Consider the following 14,019-nt stretch of genomic DNA (forward strand, 5'->3'; position numbering starts at 1 on the left):
CACAATGAAATATATTCTACACTGAACCAAACGTCTTTTAAAAAACTAAAAAAATTGAATGAGATGTGAAGGCAACAACTATTTAACATGTAGCTATGAAGATTAATGGCATTTTATCACCTGAATTAAAATGATCCCTGAAGATTTCATTTTGCAGCATCTTGAGTCTCTTCTCCACAAATTTTAAACTGATGTGTGTGGACATAACAGAAAAAATGTACTTTGTCTACATAGGAGCTCTCTTATAAATTTAGGAACGGACCTCACAAAGGGTCCAGTCTTGTTCCCTCCAGATGAGAGCAAAATTGAGTTAAATATAAACCAATAGTTTTGATGACAATATAAGTGAGAGGCTAATCCTGCAAACCCTTAATCAGTCAGGGCCTGATTCTTTTCCCACTGGAGTCAAAGGGAGTTTATAAACATATAGAAGAAAATCTACATTTAAATAAGTGCAAAGGAATATGAAATAGTTTCCTGCAGCCTAGCCCATTATGAAAGTCTGACTAAGTTAGTAGCATCTATTCAAAAATAAACCTGTTAAAAAAAGAAGAATGAAACAGGAAGCAGCCTCATTGTTAGTTTAGTCTCCAGAAGAGAAGAATGAGGGGGGATTTGATAGCAGCCTTCAACTACCTGAAGGGGGGTTCCAAAGAGGATGGAGCTCGGCTGTTCTCAGTGGTGGCAGATGACAGAACAAGGAGCAATGGTCTCAAGTTGCAGTGGGGGAGGTCCAGGTTGGATATCAGGAAAAACTATTTCACTAGGAGGGTGGTGAAACACTGGAATGCGTTACCTAGGGAGGTGGTGGAGTCTCCTTCCTTGGAGGTTTTTAAGGCCCGGCTTGACAAAGCCCTGGCTGGGATGATTTAGCTGGGAATTGGTCCTGCTTTGAGCAGGGGGTTGGACTAGATGACCTCTTGAGGTCCCTTCCAACTCTGATATTCTATGATTCTATGATTCTATGATTGTGAGAGCATAGTTACAACCAGAGATTGCACAGCTCTTCTTAGTTCTGTACTTCTTTTGGGGGTGTGGGTGGGGGGCATGGTGTAAATCCATGCAACCTTTAGATTTGTTCGCTAACAAGAGCTGTGAAAATCTTCGACATAATCTTGTAATGTGCTGAGCAAACTGTGGCAGAACATGCCCTCATATCCCATTGATGGGCCATGCCCTACTGTTTTTCCTATGTTTCTGGCTACAGTTCTGTTGTTTGTCTTGATAGGGGCCATCAGGCTGCATTTCTGGTAAGATTTATTGTTCAAATGCAAGCCCCCTGTATTACACAACTGCTGATTATATCAGTGGAGATGTTGAAGCATTTTCAGGTGAAGACCCTCTTCCACAGAAAATAAATGGATAAATAAATAAATGTTTGAGTCCTTAAGTAAATGAACACTTAAGCACACATCAGTGGCTCAATTAGATAGACCTTCAAAACTATTATTGGGTCTGCTGAGTTAGAGCCTGTCTTTAGTAAAAATCTCTGGTGAATATTTTTTTTTTTAAAAGGGTCATGGCAGGCAGGATATATGGTGAATAATACTTTGGCCATTTTGATTTTAGCAACAAATGGATTCTTTTATCACAATGATAATTAAATATTCAAATAGGACATGATCCAGAAGTTATAAGAACATAAGAACGGGCATACTGGATCAGACCAATGGTCTATCTAGCTTCGTATCCTGTCTTGCAACAGAGGCCAATGCCAGATGCGTCAGAGGGAATGAACAGAACAGTTCAATTTTTGAGTGTTCCATCCCCTGTCATCCTGTCAGAGGTTTGGGGACATCCAGAACATGGGGTTGCATCCCTATCTTGGCTAATAGCCATTGATGGACCTATCCTCCATGAATTTATCTAATTCTTTTTTGAACCAAGTTATAATTTTGGCCTCTACAGCATCCCCAGGCAATGAGTTCCGTAGGTTGACCATGCATTGTGATTGATTTGATCTGATTATTTACATGTACTGGACTGGGATTCAGGAGATCTGGGTTCATTTCCCAGCCCAGACACCAACTTCCTGTGTGACCTTGGGCAACAGTTCCCAATCTGTAAAATGAGCATAACAGTACTTTCTTTCTCCTGTCCTTTATCTGTATTGTCTATTTAGGCCCTGATCCTGCAATTTAAATGCACAATTGGACTATGGCTCCCATGAGAAGCCTCACTGACTTAAAAACAGATAAAAGGTTAGAGGCCAAACACAATCCTTGCCCTGAACAGCTGACAGACAGTCCAAAGCCCTGATTTTGCAATTTAAATGCTCGGTGGACTGCTGCGCCTATGCAGAGGCCTGTTGATGTTGATGGAGCTCCACACAGATGCAGCATTCCTCCTACACACTGTAAATTGCAGGATTGGGGCCTTATATTAGAAGCTCTGTAGGGCAAGGACTGTCTCTTACCAAGTGAATGGCAGGCAGAATGATGGGACCTGGGAATAGCAGCCACAGTTTCTATGTGCCAGTTGTGTGTTGTGAGAAGCATTGTGGCTAATGGATCCTCACAGAGGTAGATCCCTGACTGCCCCCAGTGTGATCTTCTGTGGAAGCTTGTATGGGGCCAGTGCAGTAGCCTTATCCATGATGAATAGAAAGGCATAGACACCTTTGTGCTGCCACTCTGTTCTTGGTGCCTCAGTGCAGTCCTTATGCGAGGTGTAAGTGGTGCATACAGCACTGAGCTGGCCCGCTATACTGTGGATGAATTTTAGCCTTTGTTGTCACTATGAAACAGATCCGATAACAGATACTGATCCTGAACACACTTATGCATGTGACTAATCCCATTGAAGCCAATGGCACTACTCCTGTGGGTAAAATTAAGCACACGCACATACTCGGGTACCTATAATCCATGAAGAAGAACTCCAATTTCCTTTAGAAAATACCTGACACTCTGAGAAAGTATGTCACTATTGTCTTGCTGGCTTAGAGGAAAATGAAACATAATAGGGTCAATCTATTATTTTTTTTTATACTGACCCCATTTTTGAGTTATACACATGAAAAAATTGTCTGTCTACCTTTCTCCCCCTCATGATTCTTACACTTTACACTCCTATAACTCACACAAGCCCAAGCTGATTTTGTTTTAAATCTGTTTAAAAAAAAAAAGTGTTCCCTGAGCTGAAACCAAATTTCAGCCCAGAGCAAATTTTTACGGCTGGGTTATAAATCCCTGAAAAACAGGATTCATAATGGAAGTGCTGACACAGCCTTAACTACTATATAGCAGTGTGAATGGCGCCACTATAATATCTATTAGAGATTCTTTAAAAAGTTTGCAAAATATTGTCTTGCCTTGCAGAAAAAAAGAAGCCAGAGTATTTAATGCCAACATAAACATGCTTTTAACCCATTATGTGCTAATTTGCAGAAAAGCCATTAATTCTGAATAAGGCTCACAGAGTGCAGCACCGGCAGGAAATGTTCTTCTAAACTCTTGTTTGACTTGTAACATGGTTTTAATCACTTCCATAAAACACAAAAGATGGCTTCAGACTCTGAGTTTTGCTCAGAGCACGAGAAGGGGGATTGCATTAGAGAGGCAAACGGGATCGTTTAGGGTTGAAAAGAGAGAGAAATAGACCAAACATCATTTGATTCACAGCATTTAATGCTCATCATCGGCATGCTGCTATTTTACCTCTGCCACCACAAGTCAAGTTCGTTTATTGTCCAGCAAGAGTGAATTAATTCATGGAGTTTTAGCACCCCCATAAGACTATGTCATTTGCAGCAGCTACCGTGCTCTATTTTGAATTCTGTGATGTGAGTGTCACAAAGCCCATTGCCACCAAAACTTTACACATTGATTGGTCACATGAGATTTGGCCTCTGCTAGTCAAGGAAGGAAGTCAGTGGCAATATGAAACACTTCCACTAGACTAACCTATAACAAAGAACTAGATGATGTTAGTGATGGCACTCATTCAGATATAATAACATAGGTACAAAAAGGGCTCACTTGCAAGTATGTGGAAAACTAAAATAAATAATTATTTTTAGGACTCTATGTTTTTTTTCCTTCTGTTCACATCCGTCCACTGTCTCTCTTCCTCCTAGACCTAGATTCCAAATATAAGCATTGGGATTCCCTTCATGTGGCAATCGAATGGAAAGTCCATAACTCAACATACACTGAACACTTTCCATGGTATGCAGCAACTTGCAGAGAATTCCTGATATAATGCAGGAAAATTGTCTGAACAGCATCTTTTACTTATGCTCCAAGACTGTCAGGTCCATTAGCTGGGTTCTCCAGATACAGCTTCCTTCTGCATCATATTTCTTCTATGTCACTAATCTAGATCTGAGTAAATGGAACTATTTATTGTTTTCAAATTTCTTGGGCTGCTACTTGGGACTACTGCCAATAGTAAGCAGTACACATGATAACTATTTGCAGGATGGAGCACTTAAAAATGATAACAAAATCCTTTCTTCTAACACATACCTTCTTTCACCTCGTGTTTCTGTTCTTGATTTTCCATCTCTGAGTCATTCCGTGCTTTGGGTTCCACAATCTCATCATCGTCTTCATCCTCTAGAAAAAAGAAATAAAGAAATGTAACATTCCATTTCGGGGGGGAGAGGTTCCTTTTGGACAACTTGTAGCCATTGAACCTGTTAGTAAGTAAATAAATTACCTACAAATGTCCTTCTCAGAAAGTTCAGGAAGTCAGAAAGACAATATTGTAGCATAAAACACCTGCTACTGTCACTCCCTGTGGCAACTTTCCATCTCAAATGTTTTAAGAATGGCTCTCTGACCTCTGAGACAATTTCTTGGCTGGCATAGGAATAGATGCAAACACGTTTTAGCCTGGCAGCAATTCCACAAGTGGAACACCTGTTATCCAGACACCGCATTTCCAATTCAATTCTCACCAGATTAATTTGTCTTTTGACCTACCGGAAAGGGTTAAATAGAAGTCTGACCTCAGGTCAGATGCCAGTGGCAAGCAAACAAGCACAGTACAGTTCTGAAAAGTCATCACCATCAGATGGAAGAACATAGCAACCAAAAGTGGCATTTGGAGTTTAAGAACGGTTCTTGCATTAATATGAATTTAATGAATGCTTAAAATTGACACGTCAGTCACTAATGCCAGATGTTTTAGTGCCCTTTTCTGACCTATGTAAATCTTTCTCTCTCTCTCTGTACCCCTCCCTCACTCATATATTCCCCTTTTTCTTGGAAGGGCAAAACTGTTAATTCTTTTCATTATGTTTGTCTGAAGTTATAAGGGATGTGATTGTTCAGACCAATGCTCAGTGCTCTGGAGATTACAAGAATGCAACTTGCACCCACAAGCTCTAAAAGCAATCCAAATTTCACCAAAGGGTGAGCTCTGTCTTGTTCCCAGCAAAAGCAATGCAATGCATTCCCCAGTTGACAGGTGCTGCACAAAGCAAGGCACACACCTGGAAAAGTGACTGTGGTGTACAGAAAAAGAGGCATAATCAAGACAAAGTCATCTGCACTGCATGACTTTGTTCCATACACACAAATTGGGGCCTAGATATTGTGGTGCCTTATAATTGCAATAAATTTGAAAGGCTAAGAACAGCCAATGTGGAACAGGGATCTAAGGTAACCATGAAAAGCCATACATGAGCTACTGGGCTATAGTAAATATCATGTGGGAATGATCTGGGGGAAGGGCATTGGTCTCCACAGTTGCACAAAGCAGAATAATTGAGCATCATCACAATATTGGAGTCTTTCTTTACATGGGAGAATGCATAGTGTGTATTCTGATTTCCTATACCTTTTGACCTGTGTCATATATACCTACGGCATAGCAGTCCTCCGTGAGAGTGCTGTGGTTCCTTTGCAACTCTGCCATCAGTCTGCCTATTGCTATATGGCTCTCTATTGTGTGGCACTTCTACAGACATGCTCATTGGATCCCTGACCTGATGATGTACCTGTAGATGCTGCAATTGTGGTGTCCAGCAATTCTAACACCAGCATGTTAACATAGAGCCTGGAAGCAGGATTATGGTGCGTCATGCTTATCAAACTGCGTAGTTACTGGCACTTTCTTCTAATGCAGCTGGCTACAGTCAGTCCTTGCTTCTGGGTAAGATGTCAGTGCTGACAGGCTGTGTTCAGCCAACAGTGATGCACAGTTGTACTGGGTTTCAACAGCATAATGGGCAGCAGACCATTCACACCATTTCGCCTGCCCAGGAACCTTTCTCTGATGCCTATGGAATGTCTCATTACCTGAGCCCAGGCTGGTTACTAGCTGATGTCACAGGCACAGCATGTGGGGTAGCCAGGCACTGCAAAGAAACACCACAGCATTGCTGGGTCCATTGTTTACTCTTGTCTGGGCATGGGATCCATCAGTAACTTGCACCCACTGCCCTAAGTCATAGGAGGGGACAGGAGAGGACTTTCAGACAGGAGGAGACAACAGCGTATTCCCACACATACACGCCATCAGCCTGTGGTGGAAGAGAAGCAGGAGCTGGCACTGCAGCCAGCTGGGGAGCACACAAGAAGCTCCAACCCCCTCCAGATTTTCAGGCCTGACTGGGGAGGAAGTCCCTCTGATTGGCTGCTTTCCCCCAAAGCCCCTCGTCCTTTGGGAGAGCAGCCAATCAGTGCTGCTGAAAGACGCAGGCAAGCTCCATCCTCCTCCCCCCAGGAGCCATGCTCACAGGAGGGAGGACAAGGGATGAGGGAACAGACAGAGCTCAGCAGCTCGGATAAGTTCTGCTCCCCCCTCCACCTTGTGAGCAATAGAACAGGATGGTCCCTCTGCCCCTCCCCCCACACCTACAACACCCAGCCTGGAAGGGACAGAGGGAACCACGCAGCAATCCCCCCAGGCCTAGGAGGGGGCAATGAAGACCCCTGGCATGCCAGGGGACCAGAGGTGAGGCACGGGGTGTAGAATTGATGTGAGCTGATGAGAGCAGAGCTGGGGGGGGCAGAATTAATTGCTGGGCGGGGGCAGAGCTCCTGCATTGGCGGCCAAAATTGCCTTAATAAATGTGGCAACTCTAATTGTCACATACACTGTGGGTGGGCAGGGAGAATTCAAATATTAGAAGATAAAAAATATAATTTAAAAATGCATATTTGGGGGGTTAATTCAGGATTTTTGAAACTTTGGGGTTAGCAATACTGATACACACACGCAGATACACGCCTATATGGTCTAAATGTAATATTGCCTCATGGTTTTACTGCAAGTCTTGCAATACTTTGGTGTTTTTCTTTAGAGCCCCAGCTCCCATTGTCAAATGATTACACAAGAACCTCCGCTTTCATTGTTTTAAATAGGGGAGTGTCTCTCCCTCATGTTTGCGGAGAAAAGCTCCAAACATTCACCTTAAAGGCTGAAATCCCAGAAGGCAAAAAACCCACCACCCCAACCATATTTATTATTTTGCAAAATATCATGATTTTTAGATCCAGCTCATGATCTTTTGGGGCCTGACTCATTATGCTTGAACAGTTGGGGTCAGCAATGCAGTGAAAATAGGATATGGTATTGTGGGCAACTTTCAGGATGAGAGGAGCCAAACTCATTTATGGAGCCAGCTCCTTACCCCTCCCATTGTGGGCTCCACATGACTCTGCCCACCAGCCTCTCCCTGTGGGGAAACGCAGGCTTGACTATTGGATGCAGGAGTGGAATTCTACTTTGGCATTTTTTGAAGTAGATTTTTCCAGTGCTTGTTCCCCTCCCCCGCCCTTTGGGAATGATCTGTGAACCAAGAAAAAACATGTATAAATGAGCAGAAGATGACATGTATGCACTATTTCCTAAAGTATACGTATGCAAAATTAATACTGGGAGTACTGTTTCTACATCCGCACACAAAAAGCTTTCTTTCTTAATGCAAGTCCTTTTATGTAATGAATGCTGTTTCTTTAGATTCAATTTCAGAAAGAAAAATAACCAAATATTTTTACAATATGTGAAATGCTTCTTCTAAGAAAAATTGAAAATTTCTGTTTACAGACACATGTCAGTATATTAATTTTGCTGGAGTGGAAGTCTGAAGGGCGTACAATAAATTACACATAGGGTATACACACACACACTCAAACAAACGTACATTTAGGGCTTGTCTACACTACGCAGCTTTTAGCGACAAGGCTGTGTCGACACAGCCTTGTCGCGAAAAGTCGGCATGTGTGAACGTTCTCTGTCGGTATTTTGTCGGCACTTTTGCTGACAAAATACTTCCAGCCCTGCGAGCGGCGTTAGCTTTGTTGGCAGGAGAGCACTTCTGCCGACAAAGCCACATTCACATTGCCACTTGCGTCGGCAAAACTTTTGTCTTTCGCAGGGAGGATTTTTTAAGTATCCGAAAGACAAAAGTTTTGTCGACAACGTCATAGTGTAGACAAACCCTAAGAGAATGTTAAGGTTGCAAAGCTAAATACTAAAAAGAAGGGAAACGCCAGAATTAAGATTGTCTGTGGAATATTAATTCAGCCCCCTTATGCATATGCATTATGGCATAATTCTGGAATTTCTTAACTTTTGAGTGTTTGGCCTCATTTTTTGGGTGCCCAACATGAGACTCCTGGGCTCAGAATTGCAGAAGCACTAAGAGCTCACAGCTGCAGGTGAAGTCAATTGGAGCTGTGCTCTGAACTTACAAAATACAATAAAAATGCTATATACCCTAAAAACTTAACTGGTTCAACTTGGGCACCCAAGATTAGTGGACTTTTCTGACAAATTTGGCCTTACTGCTTTGTGTTTCCCTCCCCCAGCTGTATAATGGGGATAACACTAATAATACCTTCACCTCACAGGGGTGATATAAAGGTAAATTATTATTTAAAGTTTGTGAAGCACTCAGATACTATGGTGACGAGTGCCATAGAACCAAACACCCAGGAGAAGATAAAAGAGTTTGTATTCAGTGCAGGGTTTGGCTAATGTATTAAATAAGGCCTGACACCACACATTGAATTAAGAGGATAAAAATGCATTCACTGAATGATATAGGAGTTCTCTGGAAAAAATAGTAGGTGATTATGTCATTATTTATTATTTATTTGTATTACTGTGATGCCTAGAAGCCCATCACAGACTGGGACCCCATTGTGTTAGGTGCTGTACAAACACAGAACAAAAAGACAGTCCCTTCCCACAATGCATACTCAAAAGGGGCTGAATTAAGGGTGCACAAGCAAACTTACTTCTGGCATTCCTACCTTTGCTTGGCTTTGCATCCTTAACATTCTCCTTAGATTGTTCTTTTGGATGTTCGGATACACACTCATTCATATAGTTTAGAATACTGGTTTGAAACTGAACTTACATAAAAACATCGGCAAGTTCTGAGTCCATTTTCCTGTATTTTTCTAAACAGTGACAAAGGTAATATTAATGTTACACTTTTCTTATTGGAAAGTTTGTGGCTGTCTATATTCTGACTAAATTTTAAAACCAAGAAAAAGTGCATGCAAATAGGAACCATTGTGCAACCCACAAACCCTCTCTCTTTTGTCGGGGCTATTCAATGGCCCTTTGCCATTCAAGCTGAATCTTGATCCAGCATATTGGTAATAGAACTCTTTGTAGAACTTGATTTTGAGTTATCACTGTGGCTCTCTAAAACTGGATAAACTACTGATCTAAAAATAGTATTTGTAAGTAATTCTCAGTATGTTTTGAGGCATTCATTGAAAAATAAGGGACTGTCACCTCTCTCTCTCTCTCTGTTGATCAAAACAATACCTCTAATTTTCTCCAGGGACTATGTAGCCTTGTGGATGAACTGTGCCTTGCATTTCAAAGGGAAAGAGTTGAAGGTGACACTTTTACTGTCTTTTTCTATCAGTGAAATAAGAGAGTAAATTGTTTTTAGTACCTTTCTATAGCAATACCTGTCCTCAGAAGTATCTGATCTGAAATATTCCAGGACAAATTTTTCCAGAAGGGAGGTGGATACTCCCCATATCAAAAGTGTGTATACAGGCTCACCCACATTTGAACACATAACTGCTACCACTGCACATACAAACAGGTAGTTAGGGCTGAAACTCACCTAAGAACAAGGGACTCAGGGGAAGCCCTGGGGACCACTTCAGACCCACTTTAGCTCTCTACAAAAGGTTGGATATAGAGGAGAGGGCCACTTGGGAAGGTCATACCATGCCTGCCCCAAATAGGCCCACAGAGAAGGAGCCATTGCGGATGAATCTGTGGAAGGACTAACGGATCCATGCTTATGACAGATCCAGTGACCCACTGGATAGGGCATAGAGGGGCAATGGTCTCTACTGAAGCCAGCAGTAGTAATAACACTGGTCTACAATTTTTGAGAAGTCTTCTGCTTCAGAGATAAAATGTGCTATTTATTATGTATTTTGATGTGCTGAATTCAAATATGACAATTAAAACAACTGATTGGCTACTGTTTCGATTGGCTACTGTTTCTAAGATTTTAAGTTTTTACATTTTATGTCTATGTATATTGTGTAGATAGAGTTTTAATCCTAAATTGTAAACCTAGGTCTTTTCATGTGTTTATGGTTGCTTTACATGATAATATTTCACCTGTCCTGTTTATGTAACACTTTAAAAATCAGCAGAGGGTTATATAAATAAAATTTATTATGAAACAAAAGGCAAAAAACTATTCTGTACATAGTTTAGTCCTATTCAGTGTCTACTCGGCGCTTCTTGGCTTGTCTCTTGTATTCATTAAATGGAGCATCTCTTGTCACTGTCCAGCAATAGTCTGCAAGCATTGATGGGCTCCATTTGCCCTGATAGCGTTTCTCCATTGTTGCAATGTCCTGGTGAAATCGCTTGCCGTGCTCGTCGCTCACTGCTCCGCAGTTCGGTGGGAAAAAATCTAGATGAGAGTGCAAAAAATATATCTTTAGTGACATGTTGCAACCAAGGCTTTTGTATGCCTTGAGGAGGTTTTCCACCAACAACCTGTAGTTGTCTGCCTTGTTGTTTCCGAGAAAATTTATTGCCACTAACTGGAAGGCTTTCCATGCCGTCTTTTCCTTGCCATGCAGTGCATGGTCAAATGCATCATCTCGAAGAAGTTCACGAATCTGAGGACCAACAAAGACACCTTCCTTTATCTTAGCTTCACTTAACCTTGGAAATTTTCCATGGAGGTACTTGAAAGCTACTTGTGTTTTGTCAATGGCCTTGACAAAGTTCTTCATCAGACCCAGCTTGATGTGTAAGGGTGGTAACAAAATCTTCCTTGATTCAACAAGTGGTGGATGCTGAACACTTTTCCTCCCAGGCTCCAATGACTGTCGGAGTGGCCAATCTTTCTTGATGTAGTGGGAATCTCTTGCACAACTATCCCATTCGCAGAGAAAACAGCAGTACTTTGTGTATCCAGTCTGCAGACCAAGCAAGAGAGCAACAACCTTCAAATCGCCACAAAGCTGCCACTGATGTTGGTCATAGTTTATGCACCTCAAAAGTTGTTTCATGTTGTCATAGTTTCCTTCATATGGACTGCATGACCAACTGGAATTGATGGCAAAACATTGCCATTATGCAGTAAAACAGCTTTAAGACTCGTCTTTGATGAATCAATGAACAGTCTCCACTCATCTGGATCGTGAACGATGTTGAAGGCTGCCATCACACCATCGATGTTGTTGCAGGCTACAAGATCACCTTCCATGAAAAAGAATGGGACAAGATCCTTTTGACGATCACGGAACATGGAAACCCTAACATCATCTGCCAGGAGATTCCACTGCTGTAGTCTGGAGCCCAACAGCTCTGCCTTACTCTTGGGTAGTTCCAAATCCCTGACAAGGTCATTCAGTTCACCTTGTGTTATGAGGTGTGTGGTTCAGAGGAGGAGGATGGGAGAAAATGTGGGTCCTGTGACATTGATGGTTCAGGACCAGAAGTTTCATCCTCTTCCTCGTCTGACTCAAGTGAGAATGATTCTGGTGCATCAGGAACCAGCAGTCCTTCTCTCTGGGGTACTGGGAGTATAGCTGATGGAATGTTTGGATAATGCACAGTCCACTTTTTCTTCTTTGACACACCTTTCCCAACTGGAGGCACCATGCAGAAGTAACAATTGCTGGTATGATCTCTTGGCTCTCTCCAAATCACTGGTACTGCAAAAGGCATAGATTTCCTTTTCCTGTTCAACCACTGGCGAAGATTTGTTGCACAAGTGTTGCAGCATATGCGTGGGGCCCACCTCTTGTTCTGATCTCCAATTTTGCAGCCAAAATAAAGGTGATAGGCTTTCTCAACCATAGTGGTTATACTGCGCTTTTGTGATGCAAAAGTCACTTCACCACAAACACAGCAGAAGTTATCTGCACTGTTCACACAAGTACGAGGCATCTCTGCTCACTTTGGCTAAAGAGAAATGTGTCCCTTTGCAAAATCAAACACTGACACGACACTGTATGATTTCTAGAGCTGATATAGGGCAATTTGTTCAGCAGAGTGATGTAAGCTTCATTATGATTGCATCATCCATGACTTCTAGGAATAACATGATGCAATTCATATCATGTATGACGCAACACCAGCTTCAGATTGCATCATTCATTGTTTTGCCTAAAAAGCAAGTACTGTCCAAACCCAGTCATAGATTTATTCCTAGATCCAGTCAAAGATGTATTTTAGTCATTTCTGGTTTAAATTGAGATCTCTTCCCTTTATAACTCACTTATCCTCCGCCATTCCCAAGTCAAGGGTCGTATATACTGACCCAATAGCATATCTTGAAAACTAGAGCCAATCAACAATTTTAAGCATCAGTTTCGTTCTCAGTGACCCAGAATTAGTAAAGTTTGACTACATTTATTTCAGAAGCATTTTGGCTGTAGAGCAGTGTAATAGTAAATATTTATATTATGGTAGTGCCCAAAGGCTCAGTCAGGATTGGGGCCTTATTGTCTGGGCCCCCGAAAAGAAACAATCCCCTGCCCAGAGGGATAGGCTGGAATAGCAGTCCCACCTACAGGCTGGGAGTATGAATTCCACCCCACTCTGATGGAGTCCCCTGGGCAAAGCCCTATCACTTGAGTTTTATGTGGCAATAGCTGAATTTCTCCATAAGTGCCCAGCTATTTGTTACTCTGTTGGAATATGCAATGGCAGTAAGTATGCCTACACATGCAGGTGGGCCCATGCATTGTGAACACAAGTGGGCTTCTGCCCTGTATGCTGTATGTTTAGAAAAATAACTTTTCAACAGTATAAACATGTATAGTCTGCTCCTCCATTCACACTATTGTAAATCAGGAGTAACTCCACTGAAGCCCCTGGTATAAAACCCATGGAAGTGAAATCACAAACAGAACCCTGATGTGTATGAAAGAAGCCATATTAGAAAAGAGTTAGTGCTAGTAATAATACCTAGCTGTCACAGTGCTTTTCATCCCTAGATCTCAAAGCAGTATAGAAAGGAGGCCAGTGTCATTATTCCCAGTTTTCAGATGCGAAAACTGAGGCACAGAGAAGGGAAGTTACTTGCCCAGTGTCACCCAACAGGCCAGTATCAGAGCCACAAATAGAACCCAGGTCTTCTGAGTAGCAGGGCAGCATTCACTAGGCCACACAGCCTCTCATTGTAAATGTAACATTTCTCATTGTCGGTGATTCTGTTACCTGTTGCGATTAAACAAGATGTTCTGCCATTTAGACAACGGAACCAGACCAGGGATTGGTTGACGTAGTTAGTGGCTTGACATAGTTAGACCTAACAAGCTCTTCCTCCCCAGTTCAGAGCTCTGTGACTCGATGAGGGAGACAGTTAGAGCGAAGTGCACCTTGCTGGATTTAAGCCTAGACTACTCCTTTCTAACATGGCACTTTGGATAGATCCCATGGCCCTGATTTTCAGCTGGGCACCATCTGGCCTCCACTTTGACATCCACAAACAACTGTGCTCACAGTTTCACACTCACAAGAAACTGAGGGGGGAAGTGGTAACACTTAGACATATGACTACCTCTTGGAAATAGGTGGTTAGAATGTCCAGGTGTCACCAAGTCCTCCAAC

General features: G+C 42.2%; 1 protein-coding gene across 3 annotated transcripts in view; it reads right to left on the bottom strand.

Moving 5' to 3' along the window:
• DYNC1I1 (dynein cytoplasmic 1 intermediate chain 1) overlaps positions 1-14,019 on the bottom strand; it is a 252,896-nt gene that overhangs the window by 117,254 nt on the left and 121,623 nt on the right. For all 3 annotated transcript variants that reach the window (XM_054020391.1, XM_054020390.1, XM_054020389.1), the window contains exon 7: positions 4,470-4,559. In XM_054020391.1, coding sequence (XP_053876366.1) covers positions 4,470-4,559 — 90 coding nt within the window. The remainder of the gene's footprint in view (positions 1-4,469; positions 4,560-14,019) is intronic.

The sequence above is a fragment of the Malaclemys terrapin genome, chromosome 2 (assembly GCF_027887155.1).
Source record: "Malaclemys terrapin pileata isolate rMalTer1 chromosome 2, rMalTer1.hap1, whole genome shotgun sequence".
Lineage (NCBI taxonomy): Eukaryota > Metazoa > Chordata > Testudines > Emydidae > Malaclemys > Malaclemys terrapin.